Genomic DNA, 19,473 nt, shown 5'->3' on the forward strand with positions numbered 1-19,473 from the left:
ACTGCCCACCCCTGAAGATCCAGCCATCCTGATGACCTTCCCACAGTTTCTTTCCCTTGGGCAGGCCAGTCTCTTTTCATTCCTTTGCTTCAATGGAGATGAAATTTTGGTGCCAATATAGGGACAAAATATGTTTCACCAAAGGGCACAATTTATACATCTATGAATGGGTTTCCAAGTATTTGATTTTGATACCAGCTCACATTCTAGTTGTACTCCTCTACAACAGGACCAGAGACAGGACGTACTGTACAAGTGACTACACTAATACACTATTTTCCCAGAGGTGTACTTGAAATCTATCTCCTTTCAAAATACTTGCCTAATGAGTACAGAACACGGCATGAGGCCACGAGATTTTGATAGCAATATATTACAAAAAACGGCACATAGGTAACCCTGCTAACTATTAACTAATGTAACTGGTGCTAAAAGTGGAACATCTTATATGTTAGAAAAAAATCACACAAAATAACAGTCATTAAAGAAGACCTAAGCATTGAGCCACAGATTCTATGAAAAATCATTCAAGCAGTGAGATCTAATAACTTTTCTACAAGATCATTTCCCAAACTATATTAATAGAAGATTTACAGAGGAATGCTGCCTATGGCTGACTACATGTCTCAAAGTATGTGGAGAGTGAGTGTTTAAACAAAAAAAAAAAAAAAAAGAAAAACATCCACAACAATATAAAGCTATTTAGCACCACTGCATGGTGTTTCAAGCATTTGTGCATGCACCTAGTGCCATTCAAACACTGCAAGCCAGAGAGCTGTACCACATATTTTAAGTGAGGAAAAATTCTTTCTCTCTTCTTTCCCACTTTAAAGGAGACTTAGAACAAAAAAAAAAAAATAGTATTTTGCAGAGTTCCTTTTGAAATTTTCCAAAGTGGGAAAAAGCTATATGCATCCACAGTAGAACAATCCTCTGATTTATATCACAACTCTTATCAGAGATTCTCTATTTCAGCCTTGAGACAGAGCAGCAAAGGGGGTCCTAAAACACAGCTGAAGTCAAGGGAAAGCAAACTAGTGCCATGAAATGGGTGAACTTATAGGTTCAGAAATCACAAGGCACAAAAGATACTTCAAAACTTTCAGACCCTGTTCTTGATTTTGGCACACCTAGTAAATGAATCCTTTGAGACGGTTTGAACTGGTCTTACTGTCACTCAGCTCTGTTTATAGTTACCATTATACAATCTGATCTTAACAGGATGGCAGAGAAATATGTAGTATCTTTGGTCCATATACTGAACTCCAACTCTCCATATTAAAAAAAAAAATAATTACACTTACATAAACAGATTACTCGGAATTACATCTGCATATGTTTACATGGCTTTGAAGCTTGATCTCAACAATATCTTACTGCCAAAATAATTATTTACCATAAAAATACTTTTCTCTGATATTATTAATCCACTAACACTCTAATGAAACCAACTGGATAGAAATATTTCATTTTTCAAGTCAGTTACCTCTATTGTTATGTTATCTTCAGGCTATGCAGTTTGAAAAAGGCAGATCTATACCACTATTTGGAATTGAAATGTACAGTTATCACCAAGGAAATAATTTCAACACAGAGGGTCTATTTGTCTAATATTCTAGATAGACATTCCCCTCTATTTTCTCCTTTCGTTTGTTTGGGGGTTTTTGTTTCTTTGTTCTGTGGTGGTTGTTGTTTCTGTTTGATTGATTGATTTTTGGTTTGGGGGGTTGTGTTTTACTGTTTGGTTGGTTGGTTTTGCTTTTTTTCTTTTCTCACCCTCGAAAGGCTGGAAAATGAAAAAGAACTCTGGTGGTTGGTATGCCACCTCCTTAGCTCAGTATAAACCATGTTAACTCCACATTCACAATGGAGCTTTGGGTAATAGATCTCTTTCTGACACAGTGTAAGTATCATGTAGAGCTAATAGCTGGCTTTATTCCTATTTTAACTAACTTATAATTTGTGAGTTTTTACTTTAATTCTATTTAATTTTCCTTCTTTCATTTTCAGTAGTTAGTGAGTAACACAACCTTGTAGAAATCATTAAAACTGAGGGGGAACTCTGCTATTTGCCGTAACTTAGCCACACTATACAAGCAGATCATCTCATCAAATGATGGCTGGGTGCTCTTGTGGTAACTGTCTTTCAGGGACAAAAAATACCAGAATGAATCATCAGTCTGTTAGAATTGCATCTTGTTACTGGACTGTGATACTCCTGTTTAAGGGGAGGACTGTATTGTTTGGCATATCTTGACACTATGCTTCACTGAACAGGATTGTTGCTTCTTGGCACTACCTTACTATGAAATGAACTCTCTTGGGTGTGCATTAACTCCATCACTGAATTAATGCAAAGTTACCACCACAGACTCTTAACTGCTATCTCTTTAAGCCTCATTCTACTTGTAAATTGTTGGAAGTCATTTAAAGATGCAGCTTTCTGAGACAAAGGAGTAAATAAACTCAGATATTTAATTTCTCAGGTCAACATTTAAATGCACCTGTTAAAAAATGACCTGTCATAAAAGTTTATTCCTTTAGAAAACAACAGCTTTTAATTACTCATGTGAAAAAACAGAATGATTCAGAAAGGAGTTTACAAAGGCTGAAATTTAGGAAGGATACAAGTATATAAAATACATATACTTAAATATTGCAAAAAGTAATTTCCACAAATTGTAGTCATTGCTTTCTGCTTCTGTTGGAGGCATGCTTTTTAATGATCCTGAAGCCTGAATGTCTGCATGTTTTATAGTTTCCATTTCTTTAGAACCTTTTACTACACTTAATATAAGGTAGAGAAGGGAAATAGATTATTCCAGTTTCCTATAGTACCCTTTTAAAAATCCTGAATAGTTAATTTATTTAACTTTACCTTTAAGGTTAATTAATAAATCATATGCACAAAACGAGCTACACAATTATGACTATTACTTTGAGTACAGCTACAGAATTAAGTTAGATTTTTATCCACATTTATGAAGATTGTTTGATAAAGATTCATACAGACATTCCCTTGATATTCGTAATTTTCAGTCTGAAGTAACTGACAGCCATATTTCATCAGGATCATTGATATGAAGTTTTAGAAAAGAGTGAAAAAGCTCTAGTCTTTTATGCACTGTTCACAGCTAAGTTTTCAGGGAACAGGAATCATTTAATAAGCTTATTTGATATTGAGAGAGAAATATAGCTCTCGAGCATTTACTTCAGGCACTAAATCAGATGCTGCGATGAGCTAGATCTTCAAAGCGTGCATGAAGTCTTTCTCCTTTAATCAGTGGAGAAAGCTTGAGTCTTCTGAAAGCCAACATATTGATCTGATCAAGGAATTGCTGAGACTGGAGCAAAGGAAATTATATGAATATATATGGAGCAGAAGTATATCAGGGCATAAAAAAATTGCAATTGACTTTTCTCAGTAGTTTCCCTATTCTTTTATCTATTTTTTCTCTTCTAGAAGTGTTTAGCCACAGATTATTACATATGGGTTGAACAAGGGACTGACACTGGCTGTGTATGAATCTTAGGAGTTGAAGGATTTTTTTGAGGATCGAAGAAAAAAATCTGGCAAGTGCTCACTTTCACATAAATAAAGCATCTGCTCAAGGAACAGCATACAAGTTTGGGGCAGGAAAAACTGGTGGGCTACATCTGAGTGTGCGACAAAGAGGATGAGAACCAGGAGCCAAAGTCATGCATGAAAAGAACATATGGCAGAAGGCAGAACTTAGAACTGTTCTGACCACCATGCTTGCTATCCAAGAACAAGAGTGTGACCAACTACACACCACAGTGCAATGAGAATGCCTACGAGGACTGGTTTCTCACACGGACTATTCCCTGAATCACACCTCGACATCGTTTGGATAGGTGCCAAGAAATAAATAGTGTGAACAACAATTCAGAAGCCTGCACTGGGTCCTTTTTGATTCATATTTATAGACACAGTCATAAACCTCAGATCCTAGCCTGAAATGGGAAGATGATGGGCATTGACTCTTTTAAGCTCTTTTGAGAAGAAAGGAAAACTGGCAAAAGTCTATATAGCAAAACTATGTAATAAAGTATAAGAAAAGATGGTTAGCTAAATATTGCTTACTTTGGTGTGTAGTTTACTAGTTATTCAAAAGCTCTGTATAAGTCTGAAGACAATATAAATATTATATGAATTAAAGATAACTTGTGTTTTTATATCTATTAAGAATGTATTTCATTGCAAAACCATGCAAGTTTCACTTTACTTTTTTCTTGTGAAAACTTGTTGACAAAAAAATGAATAATTATGTTAATCATTTTAGAGGTATTTACACATCTATAGCAACTACAAGAAGTGATTCCTGTTCATATTCTTAAAAATAGCAAGTGTAATTCACACAGTGGTTTAAAGGCCCTACCCTTAAATTTTCCTTTGTGAAAACATGGGGTGCTCTGGAATAACTTGATGGAAACAGGAGAGAGATCTAAATGGGTGTTTCGGGCCATTCTACAAAATTTATGTTTGTGTGACAGGTTCAATTTTCTTTCATATTAGGAGAAAATGTGGAAATATTAGCAGCTGAAGTTTTATTAACTACAAATAACCACTTTAAAAATTCTCAATGCTGTGCTTATGCACTATACGGCCTCAGAACAAGCAGTAATTTCATTACAAATGAATTCTGAGTATATGCGTAATAGTTTACTAAAATATTTGTTTCCTAACTGAAAATTTTAGACCTTTTCTTTACACCTTTGTCCAAGTTAATATCAATGCTGTGCCTTTTTTTTTTTCTTCTGTTTTCTTTAACATATTTGAAAAAAAGACCTTTTGAAACATTTAAATAAATTCAGTCTCTTGGTATATTTTAGGCCAGCAATACATTTATGAAAGATGAGTCAGAGGATCTTGGGTTCTGCATTTAAGATACACATCACTAATTCTGATACAAAGTAGATTAGGCAGATGCCATTTGGATAAGTAAACAAATCACATAATGTGCTGAAGTTTCTAGAAAGTATAAACAGGATTTACAATGTACAAGATCTAAAAATCTTACCTTGGAAAAGGTGAATCAACTTACAATAACAGACAGAAATCCAACTTGCTTATTTTCTAGGATTCCCAAAGCTAGAGAAGGTACATAATCTGAAAGCTTCTTTCACTAACATTTCTTAGTGTCCTAGCTAGGACTGGAAAATTTTATGATATAATTCATATAACTACAGGATTATTTAATGTTTTTGTAAAATTTCATGTATATGAACATGGAATGGAAGATTGAAGGTGGAACAATAAAGTGCAAAGACAGGAGGCAATGGATACTTTTAAAATAATTTTCTCCGATATGGTATTCTAGACTGTCTGTGAAGGCAGAAATCAGACTTTGTTCTCTGCCAATGTCTATAAAACTTGTGTAAGCAGCTCAGTATGAAGTTTTAAATGAAATGTTAATTACTATACTGGATCAGATTACTCATTGGAGCACCAATGTCACGGCAGTCCTTTTTTAAGTAGAGAGATAACAGGTTGTTAGTTAAAAGTTGATTTATGCATAGAAGTATGGGTTACATGTCTTCATTTTTTCATATAATATCATTGTTATCTGCATGCACCATACAGACATCTACTTGTTTCTATTTTATCCCTTGTAAGACCTTGGTCACACGTTTATTCAGAATTAAATGTGTTCAAGTACAGTTAGGAATCTTTGGTTTTTCCTTGAGCAAGATTAAACAGACATGTCAGCCTAGTTTCTCTTTGTATTCACTTTTCGGTTGAGTACATGTAATTCCAGTTCTCAATGTGGGTTTTCACAGGTTTTATTTACTCACAAAAAAGCATTCCTCTTTGCTTTAGATGACATGAATCATTCAAGCCTGAGCTAGTCACTAGGCTGTCTTTACAGCCAGTGGTAGAACTTCCAGAAGACAACCCATACCCTCATTTTAAACATCTGACATGGTATGAGTTGCTCTCCTAAGCAGTATTTTCCCTTGATTTGAAAGAAAGCTTGGGGTGATTTTGTCAAACTTCGTGATGGTTAAAGTAAGTAAAATGAATCCAAACCATAAAATCTCAATTTAAAAGAGCATTGCAAATGATGGCTACTGAAAATTTAAAAAAAAAACTGTATTTTTTTAGTGTTCTTTTTGCACATTAATGCTGTTCTTTTCTCTGGATGGTTTGAACTACTCCCTCTTACATTTCTGTCAACACTGAATTTAATCTGCCTATAGATATCCTCTTCATTTTTCTGTTACCCCCTGGAGATCTTCAGGTTTTCCTGTCTTTGACTAGTCTGCGTGACTTTGTGATATCTGCATGCTTTATAAAATTACTGATCATTCAAACATTGTTATTCACAAAATTAACATTAACAAAAAGTGGATTTCCACTTGAAAATTTTTTTATTTTCTGTCAGTTCATCCATGACAACACACTGCACTTCAAGATTATTTGGTTTCTCATTAATATCAACTAAGAGCTGTAAGCTTGGTTTTGGACAAGAGAATGTCCTTTAACCAATTTTTGGCTGTTGCTTTTAAGGAAATATATTTGAAAACACAGGGAAAATTTTCTCTGACAGAGGAATCCTAATCTGCCGTAGAAAATACATATCTCCTAATACTAATCCCTATTTCCAGTTCCACATTCCTCCTATACCTTTAAAGACAGATATGCCTCTGGCACTCCAATCTTCCAGTTTAGAAATTTTCTTTTTAAGTTAAAGGAGGAATATTTCTTCTTAGCAGTTTGCCCACCATCTAGTACACATCTTCAAAGCTCTCAATGGTTTATTGTGATGGGACCCCAAATCAGCCAAAGCCTCAAGACGGATCTGCTCTGGCCTTCAGTGCCCAAAAAAAAAAAAAAAACAAAAAAAAAAAAAATCAAAAAAAAAATCAAAAAAAAAATCAAAAGGCTATTAAAAGCCAACATTATTACTTTAATCTAAAATCAGGAAGTCAACTTTCAAAACAGACAAAACTGAAAGCAATTAGTTAACAGAAAATGACAACATGGTTTGAAAGATTTTTTTCCCTCTGCATGTTGTATCCTTGCAGGTGGGTCTGTGCTTTCAGTGAATTAAGGGACTCTGAGTGGTAGCAAAAGCTTCTGTTTGTTCACACTATCATTTTCCTGTGCCTGCTCAGCTGGTCTGGAGGAGGAGGAGGAGGTGGAGGAAGAAGAAGAGAAGGAGCAGGATGAGGAAGGAGGCTTCTACCTCCTCTCAAAGGCTTTTATTTCACCTAATCATTTCTTAAAGGAATATAGCACAGAACTGAGAGCATACAAATAAAACAAATACCATCTGTCCCAGCCATGCATGATCAAAGCAAATTGTTGCTTTTACATTTGTTAAGTTTATCATAGGATATTCTCTATCCTTGAGAGGAAAGCTGAGGAGATAGGCCTTGCTTTAATGGAAATACATATGATTTTACTGAGCTACTTAAATAACCTATTAAATTATAGATATTGGATCATCTGGATTTTAAACCAGTCTTTGATGTTTTGTTAAGAAGCAATGAAAAATATGAGTTAAAAGTCATCACACTGAAAAGTTTAACAGTGGTATGGCAACCGTCCTTTTGTATCTCAGCTATTTTCAAACATTATAATGTGGCTTTTGATAGTCTATTGTATAGTTAAGGTAATTTTCATCATTTCCCATTTGTCATGAACTGAGAATATGCAGTGGACAGTCACAATTTGCAGTGTGGCTTTTGTGTAGTAACTTTTTAAGCCACAGCTACTTGTTTGTGTGCCTTGAAAGGAAGAGAAAATAAAATCCCCTCTGTGGAAGAAGTCAGGAGATTAGCATATTTGTCAAACACAATTAGATGTTTAAATTGTATATATACCACTATTCACTTAGAAACATCATTCAATTAGAAATGAACTTGTAAACTGAAATCAGTAGAAGGAAAAAAGTACTCAGTGCATTGCTGTGAAATTTGCTACAAAATTGGATTTTTTTTTTCTGAAAAGAAGCAGCAGTTCATACTTAGTACTGAATCACTTTTCTCATATATCTGACCTTTAAAGTGAATTGACACAGAAAATACAGCAAAAAGTATGTAAAGGTCCTGAGAGAATATTTTATGGTAAATAACTATGGAATATCTAGGACCCCTGGACACTGAGAACTATCTACCTGTCAGCCTCACATCCGTGCCTGGGAACCTCATAGAATCTATGCAAAGGTTCATGAAGGACAGGGAGGTGATTTGAGACAGCCAGCACAGGTTCACCATAGGCAAGTCCTGCCTGACCAACCTATCGGCCTTCTATGACAGAGTGAAAACCTCTGACATGGTCCCCAAAACATCCTTCCCTCTAAACTGGTGAGAGATGGATTTGATGGGGGGACTCTGGTGGATGAGGATTTGGTTGAATGGTCACATCCAGAGGGTAGCAATTCATGGCTTAGTGTCCTAATGGACACTGATGTCAAGTAGTGTTCCCCAGGAGTTTGTACTGGGACAAGTACAGTTTAATATCTTACTCAATGACATAGACAAAAGGATCAAGCGCACCCTCAGCAAGTCTGCAGATGACACCAAGCTGAGTGGTGTGGATGACAACACCAGAGACCTAGACAAGTTTAAGAAGTGGGCCCATGGGAACCTCAAAAGGTGTTAAACTAGGCCAAGTGCAAGGTGCTGCACCCTGTGCAAGGTCAACCCCTGTTATCAGTACAGACTGGGGTATGAACTGATTGAGAGCAGCCCTGCTGAGAAGGACTTGGGGATACTGAGGCATGAAAAGCTGGACCTGGGCTGGCAATATGCGCTTGCAGCTGAGAACCCCAACTCTGTCATGGGCTGCATCAAAAGAAGCATGGCCAGCAGGTTGAGGGAGGTGATTCTGACCCTCTACTTCACTCTGGTGAGACCCCACCTGGAGTACTGCATCCAGCTCTGGGGTCCCCAGCACAGGAAAGGCAGGAACCTATTTTTTGTCCAGATGAGGGTCACAAAAATGATTAAAGGGCTGGACCACCTCTCCTATGAAAACAGGCTGAGAGAGTTGGACTTGTTGAACTTGAAGAAGAGAAGGCTCCAGGGAGACCTTATTGCAGCCTTTCACTACTGGAATGGGGCTCATAAGAAAGATGAGGACAAAATTCGTACTAGGGCCTGTTGCAACAGGACACAGGCTAATGGTCATAAAATAAAAGAAGGTAAATTTAGCCTAGATACAAGGAAGAATTTTTTTACAACAGGAATGGTTAAACACTGGAACAGGTTTCCCAGAGAGGTGGTAGATACCTCATCCCTGGAAACATTCAGGGTCAGACTGGATGTGGGTCTGAGCTACCTGAGTGAGTGGAAAAGATCTCTTCTAACCCAAACCATTCAATGATTCTATTCTTTAAACTATTCTATTGGATTGGTCTGTTTAAAGATGAATATAGATAAAGTTGGGTTTCCTTTATGCACAATATCCGCTTCCTGCATTAAATGTGTTTGTTGATTTAAAAGAATATTTATGATTTAAAAGAATATTATCTATTGTTATAGATAAGACCTCAGACATTTTTAAATTCTCAGTGGTGCAGAATAATTAATGCTAAGACAAGTCAGCAACTGCATAGTTTATTCTTCTCAGCTGAGATCAACATAAATGTTTCCTAAATTCCAAGTACATAGGCAGTCAGACAGCTATGCCAACCCCCTGAGGACAGCTACACTAAAGCTGAATTATTCCAGATACATTCCTTACTTGTTAGTGAAAATAAGAAATTACTCCTTGCTGATAAGAACCTTCTGTCCCCGTCTCAGCATGTCACCTGAGCTCAAGTATTCTGGTCAATGATCTGCACAGCAGTGACCCTATCCTTTTTTGATGGTTGACCAAGCATACGGGGAATAAATTCATGCCAATATGTCAAAGCCCAGAGCTAGGTAGTCAGATTAAACCTATAAATTAATTTTATTTTTCTCAGTTTCTTTCTATTCCTTTGATGGTTTTACAGTTAAGAACAGGCCTACTCCTGAGTGCCTAAAAATATCTTATATGTGGGAAGAGAAAGATAATAAGACTGTTAAGATTCTGCATTTATCTAAACTAGCCAGTGCACAGCATGGTTCCTGACTCAGTTGAAAAGATGTTGCTGTTTCCCATGCAAAACCATGACTATACAGAGACACAGATTATTTGAACGCATTTTCTTAAAACATTTTCCAGCTTGGGTTTTTTTCACATTTTTCAGAGGACAAATGTATTACAGTCCTGTCACTCTATAATATGAACTGAAGAACAGTAATAAATATTTACTACTGCACAGCAAGCTAAATTTTCAATGAGGACAATCCAACATTTTCCCTGCTTTATTCTGCCAACGAATTTCAAAATGACCATATTTTCTAACTCATTCTAATGACATGCTGAAGAACTTATCGCAATAAGATTCTAACTCAAAATATGAGAGAATGTATTAACACCAGTTTTGCTATCAGACAAACACATATTTTGAATTCGTTCATTACATATAACTTCCTAATGCTTTCCCAGCACTTTAAAAGTGTAGCTATAGAAAGGTAATTGAACAATGAAAGTACTAAGCAAAGACAAAATGTTTAGAGAATAGCTTTTCAAACTATTTTTTGGTTGAATTTTTAATAAAATGCTGCAATATTGCAGAAGCATTTATGACTACTAATAAATGAAATTCAGTTGCTAAGCATTTTCATATTTGATTTTGTTATTATATGACTATATTGTCTAGCAACATTCCAGTATCTTAAACAAAGTTTGAAAAATAAATCTGAATGAAATTTTGAAACTGTCACACATAGAAGAACTAATGTAAGAAATTCTAGGCTTAAATTATTTTGGCAATTAATAGATCCTTTTTTAGTTATTGATTATCTGTCTATGCTGATTATTATCACAGCATAACATGTGCAAAGACTGTTCTTTGGGAGAATGGAGTATTAAAAGATATAATGTGAACAAAGTAAACATTTCTCAAGCTATTAAGTATATAAATATTATCTTAATTAGCACAATTTTATAAATTAACATTTGAAACACTGTATATCCTGGAAACACTCTAGCATATACCCATAGTTCAGAGTATTCTGATGAGTATTTTCCTAGTTTTGATTCAGAACCTTTGCATTTAGATCTTGAGATATGAAAAGTCCAGTGCGTAAGGTATTCCATGTGTGCTAAACCAGAGAGTAGATAATCAAGCAATACAGATAATCTGGAGGAGGAGGAGCAGCCCAATTTGGATTGTGATAGAAGCAGCAACTCTATATACTTGCAATTTCTGATTTTCAATAGGTCATAAATTTGATAGAAGAAATTTCTATTTCTTACCTACATTTCCAGTCATTAGGTATGAATTCTGAAAATCCATCATTCCCATTCCAACAATGTGTATAAAATCTTCAATCACCTGCATTAACTCCACTGAGCCTGGATAGATCTAACAGAGGAAGGTCAGACATGACGTTAGTTTTAATATCAAAATCTCTACAGCAGCAAATTCAAATAAAATGTGAGACTTAACAGTCCATCTTCTCTTCCCATGTTTCAAAATGGAACATTTTCTGTTACTGTAAAACAACCCATTTGTTATTAAACCCTCATGCAAACAGACACTACTTCCCAGGAAGTCGTGTGAAGTCAACTGTGGACTGTTGACTTCCACTGGAACTGTGGAATGTTTGCTCTAACTCACTGCACCAAAAACTTATTGGCCATTACTTTCATTAATGGTTACAGCATTTCATATTACAGAAGAATTCCAATTAAAATATTCTTCCTTCCTCTGGAAGATATCTTCAGTAACTTCAGAACTATTCATACAAATGGCTGAATGCAAATCTTACTGTGCCCTCTCCAGGATGATAAATTTTGTTGCTTTAATCAAAGTGTAAGTAATATAAATTTTTACTGGTAGTTCTATTTTCATTGCTGATGTGGAGTAGTAGAATCATGGAATAGCTGAAGCTGGAAGGGGCCACTGGAGATCATTTGCTCTGTGCAGAGCAAAATGAGCTCTAGCAAGCTGCCCAGAACCACATACAGCTGGATTTTGAATGTCTCCCAGGACAGACACCCCAGAGCCTGTCTGCACAACATGTTCTAGCATTCAATCACTCTCACAGCCAAACAGTCTTTCTTATATATAAATGGCACTTTATGTATTTTAAGTTTTGCCCTTGTTTTTTATTCTGTCGCTGCACACCACTGAGACTTGGCTCAGTCTTCCTTAATCCCCCTCCCCTTCAAGATTTTTTAGTATTGCCAGGACCCTTACTCTTCCAAGCAAAATAGCATCAGATATTTCAGCCTCTCCTTGAATATCAGATGTTCTAATCCCCTAAATGTCTTCATGGTTCTTTGCTGGGCTCTTTCCATTATGTTCATGTCTTGCACTAGAACTGGACACAGTAAACTAAAATAAATTGCAGTAGCCTTGGTGTTGCTAATGTAGCCTCTCAATTTGACTTTCAAAATGATAAGGACTGGCACATTTCCAAGAAACTTTATTTGCAAAGCTGTAAGTTACTACGATCACAAAAACATTAACTTTTTTTATATTCAACAATAATGATTCATTAGCAAAACAGCATTAAAGATCAAAGCAGTTATTAATAAGCTTAAAAGTTCTGTTCATATCACATATATAAAAAAATTCTTTTTGTTTTTTATGGCCTGTTATGAACGAGACAATTTTCAGTAATAGAAAAATAATGGATGACCCATTCATGGAGCTTTTTACTTCATATCAGTGAGATATCCAAATTTACTTTATGAGCAATATTCAACCCATTCTTTCCACTGCTGGGACTACAGACTCTAAAAAATGCCTATAGAGACTATAAATTGCTTCATATTGCACTCCATCGTCATCTTGCTTTATCTATCTATATCCATAACTGTTTGGAATTACTTAGCAAATTTCACAATGTGCTTTGTTTTCTCCATGGATCTTTTATAAAAGGTAGGGCAGCAATACTATTTTGAAGAAGAATTTGTTGTGACATTTATTATCCTAAGAGGTTGCAAATATTGCTTCAAGTGAAGGAGATTTAACTTCCATTTTCCTAATGATGAGTTACTGAGGTAGCAAGTGTGGTTTTTGCATCCATCTCATTCAGAGTACACAAACTAACAGATTATGTACTAAAGAAAAATTTCAATGAAAAGATTTTTTAAACCCTAGTTCTTCCACATAAAACTTTATAGTAATAACTTCAGCAGAAACTGTTGAGCAGTTAGTCTTATAGAGGTACTCTGCATTTTTATATATCTGAATTACTGGTTAATCAATAGGATGCCAGCAGATCATGAATTAAGAATATGCAAAACAGTTCTTGTGTTTTGAAACACTGGTATAAAACTTATGCATTGTGGACTTGAAGTGGTTTCCTGTGTTAAAGCTTATGCTTTACATCAGCTCTTAAAAAAAAAGGCAAGCGTTAAAGTGAGTTGCTTATCTGAATCCTATATAACCTGTAATTAATGGTATCAACTGTTAGCATTTAATCTAGAAAAAAAGATGTGCTGAGGCATTGCAGCTGTACACTTGACTGAAATCAGCAATTTGCTGACAGTAAGTTTTTCTTTCCAGCAAAGAATACAGAAAACAGGCTAAGAGAACTATGCTAACAGTAGTTGAGGAGGTTAAGAAAACTATGCAAGCTGGCAAAAAGGTTGGTTAGAATGCACCTAGGTTTGCAGAAAATTTGTTTGAGTGGCTGAACCAGAAACAGAATCACCTTTAGTCCATAGTGTTTTTACTGGGTTGTATTCACAGCACATAATGGCTTGCACAGATTCTTTTCAAGTTCAGTTCCTACCTTGATTTTGACATAAAAACCTGAAAAAATCTTCATACAGGATGTAGTAATTTCAAGCGATACTTTTTTCTGTTTTATAATACAATTCTTTTTAACCCTAAATTTTCAATGTTTTGTGCAAAATATCATAGAAAATAATATTCTGCATAGGATTTTTTTTTCCTTTCAATAGTGAAAGTAAAAAAGAATCTTATAAGAATCCTGCTTATCCTTCATAGCTGATATGAAAGGTTACTCGCTTCCAAAGTTTCTTTGAGACTGCCTGTGTAACTGCATAAGAACAGTAATAAGACCAGCAGTATGGTTTTTTCGGGGGGGTCATATCTCAGAACTCTAAGATTTAGTGAACTCTCAAGCTTTATAACCAGGTAGCTATGGGCCCACTGCTCCTGTGTACAGCTCATCTTGGTGCTCTTTTGGGCTCCTGCCTGCCTACCAGTGCTGTGAGATAGAGAGAAGGAGCTATGGAAGAGTAGAAATAACTTGTCCCCTCTCCATTTTTTAACACCACTTCTTCTGCCAGCAGCAAGGAAGGGAGGGAACTGGAGATTTGTTTTCCCTCTTTTACCTCCATGTTCTCAGAATTTCCTCCTAAATCATTTCTTGTTCTTTGTGGGACAGATGATGGACAAGGCATGGGTAAGTAGACAAGGTGGAGGTAGAAGAAGACAACACATTGCATTCTCCAAACCACTCCTGATTTTAAAATCTTCTATTGCACATAAGCACACTTGACTATTTCCCATACTGAAACACCTTGCTTTGTTTAAGCATTCTTTATATAGAAATGTTTCCCTGGCTTTGACCACCTCCATGATTTTTCCTCTGTACATAACTATGTTAATCCCCATTGTCACTGTAAATATGTAAATAAATTTGACGGTATTATGGTTATGTTCACTAACAAATATTTTTATATAATATATATATTTATATAGTTATATAATAATTATATTTTTATAATGACGTAATTATTGTCTTATAATTTCTTGGTATAAGCCTATAGGAAATTCTTATATCCAAAAAAAAGGGTTTTATTTGAATTTTAGACTCTGTTATTATAAAATAGTGATTTTTTATTGCTACATTTTCCTATTTTATACAATGCTATCATCATAGCTAAATTAGTTGAGAAATTTGTTAGTCTGAGAATTACAACTGTTCTCCTAAATACAACCTTTTAGAAAAGGTCTACTGTTTACATTTCTGTAAGTTCTTTGATGGTGTCATATGAGGTCTTTAGGTGAGTTCTGATGTGTTGTGTTTAACAAAAGCAGCACTGCAGATAGCCTTTAATAGCATTTTTCAGTTTTTGTATGTACTTCAATACAACATCCAAAGCAAAGACACAGTGAATAATCCTATGGAATGTAATAAAAATCTGTTTATCAAGAGAAGCACCTTATATTCTTTTAATCTAAGGAATTAGCCAGTGGGTCCTGAAATTGCTCCTTTTTGAAAAGGATCAGTTTTTTCCAAAATATTTTCTTGCTTAGGATTTTCTGTCGGGTGCATGTTTAACCTGATTTTTAAAACCATATATTACACTTTGTAATATCTTACCTGTTGTGCATCTTCCCATTTCTCTTTGTTTTCTTCATCTAAGAGATTACTAATGATTTGAAAGAAGTTCTGAAAAATCAATTAGATAAAAGACAAAGTAAAATTATTTCAATGGCATAAACTACCATATCCTTAATTTGACATAAAGAAAGCTTTCCTTTTTCTATTACAGATGCAGTTCTGCAGCCTATTTTCTGTCAGTGGAAGAGATGAGGTAACAAAATATAGGGCACATAATACGTGGTTAATTGTTAATTTTTGGCTATATAATCACGTTCCGTAGTAATGCTTTGTATAAAAAAAGAACTATTTTAGGCTTGCTAAACTTCTAAGTGTGATGGTGTTCTATTTGGAAATTGCTCTCATTCCAGAAACAAGACAACTATATATTTTTCAAAAAACCCAAAGTATAGTTGAGAAAACACCAGCTTTGGGGTCTTTAGTTTCTATTCAAACCATAAAAATTATCCTTAATAACCAAACATAGGGCATATAATGGTATTTCATTGGTAAATACTGTTTGAAACCAAGTGCCTCTTAGTTTTAAATGTTACATCTACCTCTATCTTTTTAGGAATTTCAACATAAAAGCAATAGTTTCTGATTCTTTGGCCTTAGCCTGTTAATTTCTTTATCTGATTCTCCTATTCATTTAAGAATAAGGGGGAAAAAGAAAAAGCTAAGACATCTTCGATTTTGAATCATACATTTTAAAAATCATTTTCTTCCAAATGTTTGTGGAGAAATTTCCTTTCTAATTTTGTCTGTTCTCTCTATCAATTTGTATTCCAAACTTCTTCATCCTTAAAAGCTAAGAATTTGTGCAGTCTGTTCTCATCTTTGTATCACATTTTGTGCAGAATGTCAATTTTGTCTACAGCCTGCCAATTATAATTTATCTGTTCCTTCATAAAAGATACATGTACTTTCCACTAACCTTAACTGAAGAGTGCAATAAGTTTCTCCCAACCTCTAAAAAATTTTTAACCGTAATACCAACCACAGGACCCTGCGGAACTCAGATTAATGGTCATTACTTCACCTGCACTTAGTTTTTAGCCAATTTGGGGGATAAAAAGGACTTAAATAAGGTTTAAGTAAGAAGTAACTTTAACTCATTATTAAGTACAAACTGCACAGGGACAAAAATTAGAGCAGAAATAACTTCCGACCTTAGTGTTTGATATGCTTGAAAAGACGTTAATTTCAAAATATGAGAAGTCACAGACACTTAAGGTGTCTCACAACCATATAAGTAAAACAGTTTAGGATAGAAAATTGAATAAAACTTGTGAAAACTATTTTTACATTATAACAGTTCCCCAGTTTAATCTAGTCCTAACACTAACTGCTTGACAAGCAAGAGGATCTATCTTTGCCTAATCACTAGGAAGTTAACTATGTTAACTATAAAATTCACACAGATATAAATTGCTTTAACTTGACCAAATTTAATATAGAGGTGACTGACACTTTGCTGAACTTGGATCAAATAATTCTGGACATTAATGAGGCCACAACTCTCCTCTCACTGAAGTCAGTAGCAAAATATCCGTAAGCTTCAGTAACACAAAAAACGTAATGAGAAGAAACAAAATGGATTAACGAAAGGACATAAAAGAAAAATGTTCTCATGGTTTGATCCAACTTGCAGGATTACTGAAGAAAAGTTTCTAGTCAAGCTGAAGATAAGAAGAGGATATACATACTATGTATTGCTTATATACCAGGAATACATTTAATGTCTTTCAGGCCTTCAGTAGAAAAATTAAGCACAATGCAAGGAGTTATGTTTAGTATTTATTTTAAAGGATTATGCCAGTTCAACCAGGTCAGCAAATCACAATTGTGCAGATGCAATTTCATCTAGGAAAAATGTATATCTTCACTGGTTCCCCAGGTAAAATAAACTAAACTGGCCAAGGCAGTTTCATGGCACTATAACCACTTTTACTTTAGGGCATTGTAATTTTGGAGAAGAGTTCTACTAGGTAGAGTCAACCTTATGAAGATTTTGCCTGAGGAAAATGCTTTTCAAAACACGGTAATTCTGCACTCTTCCAGTGCAATATTGTAGAAACGTAGCTGACAGAAATTTTAATTTTAACTTGTTAGGGTGTCATCAGCCGTCTAGCTGCAGCAGCATGGAACTCAGTGTGGGATAATTTATCATACTGGGGAGTTGGTTTGAAGCTAGTTTTGCATTACATTGCAGCCACCGATTCCCCTGCAGAAACAGGTTAAGCCTTAATAGCAACAGTATCCATGTCCATGCAATGAGAGCTATCTGAGAGGAGCCTAGATTGCCTGAAAAACACTCAGGAGTTAAAATGTTTCTTATAGATGATCTATTACATGGGTTTGCTAATAATGTTATGTGTTAATTAAATTTTATGTTTATTTTAGGTACATGTAAGCATTAAAATGACCAATTATTGACAGAAATAAATGTGAAAATCTTATCAATAATCCTAGACTCAAGCACAAACAAAAGATGAGCAATAACTTGATATATACTTCATAATTGCCAATAAACCATAAATGATGAACTGGGCAACAAGAATGTCTTTCTTCTTGAGATCTTTTTTTTTCTATTTCTATCACTGGTTGATGTCATATTTATGGTAGCAGTGGAGTATGTAGCTTTTTGAGTCAGCAATACCAGTGCTTTGCGAATTAAAAAGAGGATGATTAAATGGATTTCCTGCTTCAATAATGAATAGACATGAGATGCAGTCCAAAAATGTAACAGGAGAGGAAGGGTTAAAATTCATTCTTCTACTTGGACTATTCTTTTGTTTATTGCATGAATGCTGCAAGAAACAACATTGCCCTTTAGTAAAATGATTGACAAGTATGAAGGCCAAATTTTAGCAGCATTATGGATGTGATCCGAAGGTATTACTTCAGTAAATGCTGGACGTCCTTGGAGACTGAAGCTCCTTCCTTTCATGGCAGGGCTTAAATATTACTGATCTGGCCACTACAAGAAATGTTGGGACAGCCAGAACCAAATTTTGAAGTCCTTTATTTTTGCCCAGGCTTTTTTGATAATAATGCCAATTACAGTTGGGAATGGACAGTTATGTTTTTCCTAATTTAATTTCCTTCCTTTTAATTTTTTCTTCTATAATACAATGGCTGCGGTTCTCTATTTCAGTCCAAATTCTTTGACCCTCTCTGCAGGCATAAAGCTGTCATAAATCCTTTTATACAGCTAGAGAAGAATTCCTCCCTAAGAGGAATTAATGGATAGCCTTAAGTCACCTCCAGTTTTGGACTTCAACATAGGGAAATATGTGTGTGGGAGGAGGAAGGTGGAGGGGGAAAAAGGATTGGACAATCCTCTTAATCCCTGACTGACAGCAATGGGCCTGTGGCTAATATAAATGGGATTATATTGCTTTAAATTCTTTGGGGATAAACTTTGTTTCATGTTAGCTGCATCAGGGGATTGTACAACTCACTTTGCCATCCTGTCCTGAAAGGTAGCTCAAGCCCTTTTACAACAGTTCTGAATAGTGTTTCAAATTATAGCTTATATTATGTTTATTTAGAATTTTTATTATCTTCCTGGTAGAATCCTTCTTACATAAGTACAGTGGCCATCTCATTACCTCAGTGTACCTATACAGGGTATTTTAGTGTCATTCACATACTACACGAAAGACCTTGCTTGCAGAAGAATTGAATGACTCGTCTTGCAATTACGTCTGTTACTGTACTGCAACTTTCAGTCACTGATGCAGGACAGCTTCTTGTTTAAGTGCCTAATACAGGGTTATTTTTGTTCCTGACACTGTATATGAAATGTATATATAAATATTGTTGCAAAAAAAAGGTTAAAAGATGCAAAAGGCAAAAGAGTTGCATAATAAATAACTTGCCACTAGATATGTATACTTTAGAAATTTTATTTTGCTCTTGGTATCTGTCTGCCTAAACAAGTGACATTTACTATGCAGCATATCAGGCAGTAGCACCTTCATTTTGAGTAATTAGTCTGAAATTTTCAAATTTGATCTCACTTTTCTGTTCATTTTTTTTTTATGGAATCTTTGAATCACATCTTTTGCACTATTCATGAATATTAATACT

At 35.1% G+C, this 19,473-nt stretch overlaps 1 protein-coding gene across 10 annotated transcripts in view; it reads right to left on the bottom strand.

The window, feature by feature from the left end:
• ADGRB3 (adhesion G protein-coupled receptor B3) overlaps positions 1 to 19,473 on the bottom strand; it is a 463,218-nt gene that overhangs the window by 217,867 nt on the left and 225,878 nt on the right. For all 10 annotated transcript variants that reach the window (XM_027713236.2, XM_027713240.2, XM_027713243.2 and 7 more), the window contains 2 exons: positions 15,376 to 15,444; positions 11,321 to 11,429 (listed from right to left, as the gene is read on the bottom strand). In XM_027713236.2, the coding sequence (XP_027569037.2) occupies positions 11,321 to 11,429; positions 15,376 to 15,444 (178 nt within the window). The remainder of the gene's footprint in view (positions 1 to 11,320; positions 11,430 to 15,375; positions 15,445 to 19,473) is intronic.

Source organism: Pipra filicauda, unplaced genomic scaffold (assembly GCF_003945595.2).
Source record: "Pipra filicauda isolate LSUMZ 115617 unplaced genomic scaffold, ASM394559v2 scaffold123_size2130275_pilon, whole genome shotgun sequence".
Lineage (NCBI taxonomy): Eukaryota > Metazoa > Chordata > Aves > Passeriformes > Pipridae > Pipra > Pipra filicauda.